The sequence below is a fragment of the Toxorhynchites rutilus genome, chromosome 2 (assembly GCF_029784135.1).
Source record: "Toxorhynchites rutilus septentrionalis strain SRP chromosome 2, ASM2978413v1, whole genome shotgun sequence".
Taxonomy (NCBI): domain Eukaryota; kingdom Metazoa; phylum Arthropoda; class Insecta; order Diptera; family Culicidae; genus Toxorhynchites; species Toxorhynchites rutilus.
This window is the reverse complement of record NC_073745.1, coordinates 1571404-1579530: the sequence shown is the minus strand read 5'-3', so window position 1 is coordinate 1579530 and position 8127 is coordinate 1571404. Positions and strand designations below refer to the sequence as shown.

Genomic DNA, 8127 nt, shown 5'->3' with positions numbered 1-8127 from the left:
TGTTCGATTACGTACGAATCAAAAGACACCGTTTTGTAGCTTGATCAGCTTCAAAGCTGTAAATTTATTTATTAGTTTATTCTCATTCCTTTATTTCATTTTCACTTACATTTTCAGTGCCTTTTATCTTTTCTGTACTATAACTATAACTGATTTTATGTAGGATACTGATTTAAACGATTCAATTCGCTGCAATTCGTCTATCGCAATGGCTACGATGGTATTTACGCAATGGCTACGATTCATAGGGTACGCGGGGGGTCCATGGATGGCTTCACTTATCAGTGGTTCTTGTAACATCCCCCGGCCCGTGAAGCACTCCGATACTCCCTGCGGCTACTGACGACTCTATACCGCGAACCTTTCCTACGTCAAGTACTGCTAGGTTCGTTGCCGGTCTGGATATCACTCCTCTTGCCGTTTGAACCGTAGCTCGTCGAGTTTGGCCACCCGCACCTCTTACTATTGATAATACGCGTCCTCGTTCCCAACTATTTCTCGAATTCTGATCCATCACCACTACTAGATCTCCAGGTTCCAACGGCTTCACTGGTTCGAACCACTTCGTTCGTCTGGTGAGCATTGGCATATACTCTCGCACCCATCTACGCCAAAATTCATCCACCATCAACTGGGTGAGTTTCCAACTATCGCGTAGAGCGCTTACACTGTTTCCCAGCACTGTTGGCGGTTGTTTGACCCCACTCGATCCGTACAAAAGGAAGTGATTGGGGGTGAGGGCTTCTTGATCAGCTGTCTCCAACGGAATATAAGTGAGTGGGCGAGAATTAACTATAGCTTCAGCTTCAAGTAGAACGGTTTCGAGAACCTCGTCGCTTGGGTGGCGAGTACACTCAGATATTGACTTCATCGCAGTCTTAATGGATCTGACCATGCGTTCCCAGGCACCTCCCATATGGGGAGCTGCGGGTGGATTGAAGAACCAGGCCGTGTGAGCATTTGTGAATGTTGTAGCACAATCGTGAGCGATTGTTTTTTGCTGCTGTATTTCCTCATTCAGCTGACGGCTGGCTCCAACAAAATTGGTGCCGTTGTCCGTGTATACTTCCGCTGGAGCACCCCTCCTCGCTATAAATCTGCGAAATGCCATGATGCAAGACCTCGAGGAAAGAGTGTGTGCGACCTCCATATGCACAGCACGAATGGTGAGACAGGTAAATAGCACTGCCCATCTTTTCACTATGCTACGGCCTACTTTCACCTCTAATGGTCCAAAGTAGTCCACTCCCACGTAGGTAAAAGGTCTAATAAATGGAGTCAGACGAATTTTCGGGAGCGGTGCCATCATCGGGGGCATAGGTTGCGCCTTCTTTACCTTGCAGAGTTGACATTCTTTAGTAACCCGCCGGATAAGCGAGCGAAGATTTGAAATGTAAAATAGTTGTCTCATTTCGTTGAACACGGTTTCACCGTTCGCGTGAAGAAATCGTCGGTGAAAACTGTCCGTAAGGAGGAACGTGATTAGATGATCCTTAGGTAATATGATAGGGTACTTAGCTGCATACGGGGCTTGAGGAGCCGCCCCGATTCGGCTACCCATCCTGATAATACCCAGTTCATCCAGAAACGGCGACAGCTTGTATAACGGACTGGATTTATTCACTGTATGGTTGGCTCCAACATTTAGTTCTACTACTTCGTCGCTATACACTTGCGTCTGTACTTGTCGCCATAGTGTCACTTCGGCTCGTTGCAAATCTCCGCTCAGTAAAGTAAAGTTTTCAGCCTTTGAGACACGCTTCAGCATAATATTCACGGCACGATGCACGTATGCTGTCGCTCGCAGCATACGGTTCCAATTTGAAAAACGGGATACATCTATTAGCGGCGAAGAGAATTTGTTGTGATGTACATATACTGCCCGTAACTCTTCATGTGTAGTGGTACTTTCTTTCGCATTAGACGGCCAACGGTATTCTGGCTCGAACAAGAAATCTGGCCCGGAAAACCAACGATCCTCGGGTTTAAAACTAGGACCGTCTCCCCATTTCGTCGCATCATCTGCCACATTTATTTTTGATGGTACGTGTCGCCACTCATCAATGCTGGTTATAGAAAGTATCTCGCCGATTCGGAACGCGACAAACGGATGATACTTGCGACTATCCGAGCGCAACCATGCGAGCACTGTTGATGAGTCCGACCAAAGAAACCGCTGATTGACGGTTACAGTCAGAGATTGACTAATTGCTTGAGCTAACCTTGCCCCAATCATGGCCGCTTGGAGTTCCAAACGCGGAATCGATAAAGCTTTCAATGGTGCGACTTTTGTTTTCGCAGCAACCAATGTACACTGCCGCCTGACCCCATCGTCAAATCGGAGATATCCGACACATGCGTACGCGATTTCACTCGCGTCAACGAAGATATGAAGCTGTATATTATCCGTAGGGCGAAAGTTTGTCTTCCGGAAGAAGCATCGAGGCACTTTAACATTCTCAAGATGCTCTATGAGTTCACTCCAGCGGAGCCATCGGTCTTGCAGTCGATCGTCTATTGGTACATCCCAATCGGTCCCCGATCTCCATATATCCTGCATGAGCACCTTCCCGTGGACGACGAAATGTGCAATGAACCCAAGAGGATCAAAAAGCGTCATAACAGTTCGCAACACTTGTCTCTTCGTAGGAATACTTCGGTTCTCAATTAAATTTCTGATATGCGATTTCGTTGCTGTGTCGAATGTAAATACGTCTGAAGATGGCACCCACGTCAGTCCAAGAACCCGCTCTGTATCCACCTGCTTATCCAGGTTCATACATTTGCTCGAACCTCGTTGCGATTCGCTCAATGCGTTCAGTACTTCTGGCGAATTGGAAAGGAATTTGCCAATTTCGAACCCTGCTGCTGCGTGAATGTTCTTCACTTCTTGAACCAGCTGAATTGCTTCCTGTATTGTGTCGGTGCTATCGAGAAAATCATCGACATAATGATTCTCGATTATTCCTTGTACTGCTCTTGGATACGATTCTATATATGCCCTCGCGTTTTCGTTTTTGACAAATTGTGCTATACAAGGAGAACACGTCGCTCCGAAAGTCGCAACGTCCATAATGAATATCTGCGCCGGATCTGCAGGATTATCCCTCCAGAGGAATCTCTGAGACTGTTTGTCTTCCTCCCGTATTCGTATCTGGTGGAACATCTCACGTATGTCCCCACTCACTGCGATGTTTTTTGTCTGAAGCGGGTCAACACTACCGGTAAAGAATTTAGTAGGTCCGGCCCTTTCAGGAGCATATCATTGAACGATACTCCATTCACTCTCGCTGCAGCATCCCATACTAGACGTATCTTGTTAGGTTTATTCGGATTCGTGACTACTCCCAATGGTAGATACCATACTCTTCGTTCATCCGTATTCTCCAATTCGCCTTTCGATGCTTTGTGTGCATAGCCTTTCTGTTGATATTGCTCGAGCTGCTGTTTCACCATATCTCTCAATACAGGATTACGTGTCAATCGCTTTTCGAAACTCGCCAACCTTTTCTGCGCCAACGGTAAACTGTTGGGAAACACTGGGTTCTCGTATTTCCAGAGTAATCCAGACTCGAAATAATTTCCCTTTCGTTTAACGGTTCGATTGAGAATTTCAATTGCTTGTTTGTCAGCCTCTGCCTCTGGCTTACTAGTCACCGTGCTCTCCTCTACCAGAAAAAAATGTTTCATGAGATTGTGAAGACGTTGATTGCTGATGCTATAATGAAGGTTCACCCTTTCTACCATTTTTCCTGCTCCAGCTTGTCTCCCGAACGCACACCAACCCAGCCTTGTTTTAACAGCTATTGGACCGCAACTGTTTCCCTCGCGCAGCTTCAACGAAGTTAATAGTCTTACATGTTCTAATCCGATAATCATCTGTGGAGCCACGTTAGTATAACTTTTAACTGGCAGACCTCTAAGATATGGAAACTGTTCTGCTAATTCCTCATAGCACATCGACTGCTTTGGAAGTTCCATCTTATGCACTGTTTGAACGTTCTCGATTGCGTACTTTTTCGTCAGTCCCTTTCCAGAAATAGTGAGGCTAATACTACGCGAACTTTTCTCCTCGCGTGTTATTTTACTTGTCCATGCTAATATCAATGGATTCATCGGACCCTTAATTCCCAAGCGGTCAGCTACTTCTGCTTCTAGAAGTGTCGAACTGGAACCTTCGTCCAGAAATGCGAAAATGTCAGTTTGCTTCCCGTTTCCAACTATGGTCACCGGAACATATCGAAAGAAAGAAAATGAATGGTTCGAATGGTGATTCTGATAAACCGTTCGATCATAGCTGGTCGATGCTACGGGATCACTTGATACTTTCGAAACACTGTGCAACAATGGATGGTGGTGGATACGACATCCATCTTGTCCACACTCCTTCTTCGACCGACAGGGCCATTTTCGGTGTGGTATTAAACAAGTGCGACAGAGATTCCTCAGACGGACTGCTTTCCATCGCCCATCGATATCTAACTTTTGAAAATCGAGGCAATCGAGAATACGGTGACTGGGACTGTCGCAATACGAGCATACTTTTATTATCGACTCGGATTTTTCGTTCACGTCGGATGATTCTTGAGAATGGACAAACAAACTTTCTTTCTGTTTCGCTTTCTCTGTTTTCGATGATTTCGTTGAATTCGGAGTATATTCTACGTTCAGCGTTAGATCAGACGCTAGATTCACTAGGCCTGCCATAAATTCATTGAACGTCGCCAGGTTGACATTCTCTCGTGTCTGCTTGAACCAACCCCACTGGATTTTGATGGAAGCGGGTAGTTTCTCCACCATCTCTTGGAGTAACATAGGATTCCAAAGATGTGCATGCTGCCCAGCAATTATTAAGTGATCCACTAAATTCTGGACTGCCAGTCCATAGGTGATTATTGTACCGAGACTTTCCGCCTTCGGCGGAGCAACGCTTCTAAGCTTCTTCAACAAGGAGTTGATTAAAATTTCCGGACGGCCGTACAATTTGTGCAGGGTTTCCATTACATTTGGAACAGAAGCTGGTAGAAGAAGTCGCCTCTTCACAGTTTCCAGAGCATGTCCTCGTAAGCACCGTTGAAGTCGGGCAAGATTCTCTGCATCGCTGTAGCCACACACTTCGGTTGTATTTTTGAAGGAGCTGTAAAACATGGGCCAATCTTCTGGATCACCAGAGAAGATCGGTAACTCCCGAGACAATACTTGCCGCGCTGCCAGTTGCGAGTTGGTTGGCCCTTGTTGAATCGTATGAACCGGCCAGCCAGGTCTTACTTCGTTCGCTATTGACTGCACATACGGAGGCTGGTTTGGGCAGAATGTTCGCGACTGCGATGTCGATGAATTATATTGACTGAATGCGTTTCTCATATCACGCGTGGAACGAATGTTCGAATTGGTCATTTCGCAAATGTTTCTCGTTGGGACATAATACGTCGACATCAAAGGTGCTGGACGCGAAGAACTTTCATCATATACGGTGGCATTTTGAAGCGGTTTCATCTGCTGAGCGGAGGATATATTTTGGCGCGATGACTGAATCAACTGGTCTGATGAAAACGTAATCGTCGCGGTAGATGGTAGGGCAGCCTTTACAACTATGGCGGGGGTATTCACATCCCGGAACATTTGGTCAACTGGCGCTGATTTTCCAATTTCGCTGGTGACGAAAGTTTGTCGAGGTGATTCGGTGACAATAGCTGATGCTGTTCCTAGTGTAGGAGCCGACGTCTTTGGGGTGGATGAACTTTGTGGAAGCGGTGCTAGACTCTTCGGGACTGACTGTGTCTCCAAAGCTATGTTTGCTTCCTCTCCACTAGCACCTAACTGAGTCGAGGCTAGATTATTCGACTGAGTTCTAACCGATCTGGCGCCTTCCGCTGTCGTGTTTCCTTTATTAATCCAACCTTCTACTCTTTCACGTCTAGATTTAGCACTTACTTCGCTTCTTCTGGTACTCACATTATCATTTTCTTCTATCTGGATCAAGAGATCATATTTCTTCTTCAAATACTCCTCCTCTTCTACAGCTTGCTTCTTCTTCATTTCCCGCTGTTCTTCGAGTAACTGTAAACTCAAATGCAGACGCTGTGATCGTCTACTTAGGGCTGCCGAACCTTGGCTCAAGTGTACCGATTGTTCGGTAGGTACATCTTTTCTGCACTGATCGCACTTCCAAACACGACCGGGTTCTGCAATCGAATCTCCAACACCAGCGCAACCAAAATGAACCCAAACATCGCATTCATCACAACAAACCATATTATCCGCGGATTCCGGACGATCGCATTTGCCACAACAACGACCATCATTTCCAGATACGTTCTCCATTGTAATAGAGGATATGGCAGATTTTCTCCCTTACTGCGGTGAATGAAAATCTTTGAAGTTTTGTTCGATTACGTACGAATCAAAAGACACCGTTTTGTAGCTTGATCAGCTTCAAAGCTGTAAATTTATTTATTAGTTTATTCTCATTCCTTTATTTCATTTTCACTTACATTTTCAGTGCCTTTTATCTTTTCTGTACTATAACTATAACTGATTTTATGTAGGATACTGATTTAAACGATTCAATTCGCTGCAATTCGTCTATCGCAATGGCTACGATGGTATTTACGCAATGGCTACGATTCATAGGGTACGCGGGGGGTCCATGGATGGCTTCACTTATCAGTGGTTCTTGTAACAGGTTTACAATATTTAATCTTATTCTAATTCAGCATATTTGGTGGGAACGATCTGGGTGGCATGATGTTTATGTTTATAGTCTGGATGATTGTTGATGTGGTGTGTTTATGTTTATTTATCGATCGCTCGCTTGGCTTGATCGATATTATGATGACTAGCATTTTGTTTATCGCGAGTGGCTGACTGGTGTTGCACTAACTCAAATAACACTCAAAAGAAGGAGTGGGCGAATTTATGCAAACTAACAGTGTGCTAAATTATCTGTAGCTTGTGAGAATGCATAATGGATTATACCGACCATGGTAAAGTAAATTGATAAAGTGAATGAATGTGTTATCACACAACTTCTTATGCAACAGAAACCCATTTCCTAAATGGAAATATAAATTTCAAATCATTGGCTGATTGGAGAATTTATTGAATTTAACGAATGGAATTAATTGTGGTACAATTAGATTACATCAATTTGCTTAACAACATCGACATCCTTCTGGGTTGTATTCACTTTTTAACCTCTCACATCCCGGTTACTGACCATTTGTCTAATCGATGAACAAACATCTTTTGCATTGGTCTCTGAAGCAAATCAGCAGTGAAATTGGAAACCTTTTTTTCACTCCTTAGCTCGATCCGAGAGGAAAGTAAAATGCCAGTCATCTTCCTCAGGAAGTAGCTTCCTCGGATGCGATTAAAATGTTCATGTAAATTCTCTGACAGATATTTGTAAGAAACCGTAATGTAAACATAAATCAGAGAGCTTTTATCCTGATGCTCTGATTTGATTGATATTACTGGCATTGAGTGAACCGTTCTCTGAGTGTTTTTTTTTTTAATTCAGTCAAACGGAACGAAATTCGCTTCGAAAGAACGAAACAGCATATCTCGCAGGACCGAAAACCGCATAATCAACTTTTCGGTTGAGTTCGCCACATGGCGCACAGTCCCGAGTGGTGGAGAGGAGGTTCATCTGAGCTCCCGACCGTCTGAGATGGATAATTTTCTCACACGGGCTCCTTTAAGAAAGTATGTATATTCGAATAAATATTCTCTGTGAACAGCATTTTCAACTCGGTTGGCATATCCAATTTTTGAACAGCTCATTGGTCTGAATTAAACTGTTTTGGGTTGTAGAAGAGTTTCACCGCATTTATGCTGCCAGGACAAGAGTGATAATATGATTATGCAAAGAAACGTAGATTGCACGAGGAGATAGTAGCAGAAGTAATGGGATTGGGTAGTAGATACTTTCCTGCTTAAGTTGAGAGTGGAACGATGCACTTTTTTTCTGATACAATTTAATGCAAATCTGGGAATTCAAATAGACAAATTAAATTGGATTACAGTATTCATGCCAACTCGTCTCAGGAGTTGGCAGCACCATCACATATTACAGTGAAACTTTGTGAGTATAAAAATGTTGACCATTTTTTTACAAAAAAAATC

At 44.1% G+C, this 8127-nt stretch overlaps 2 protein-coding genes across 2 annotated transcripts; both read right to left on the bottom strand.

Moving 5' to 3' along the window:
* Positions 1-274: 274 nt before the first annotated feature.
* On the bottom strand, positions 275-3166 carry LOC129771880 (uncharacterized). Its single transcript, XM_055775996.1, has one exon. The coding sequence runs from the start codon at positions 3164-3166 to the stop codon at positions 275-277; it is 2892 nt and encodes a 963-aa protein (XP_055631971.1).
* Positions 3167-3183: 17 nt separating this feature from the next.
* LOC129771856 (uncharacterized) lies at positions 3184-6324 on the bottom strand. The gene has a single exon (XM_055775949.1). It carries the CDS (start codon positions 6322-6324, stop codon positions 3184-3186), a length of 3141 nt encoding a protein of 1046 aa, XP_055631924.1.
* Between the last annotated feature and the right edge of the window lie 1803 nt (positions 6325-8127).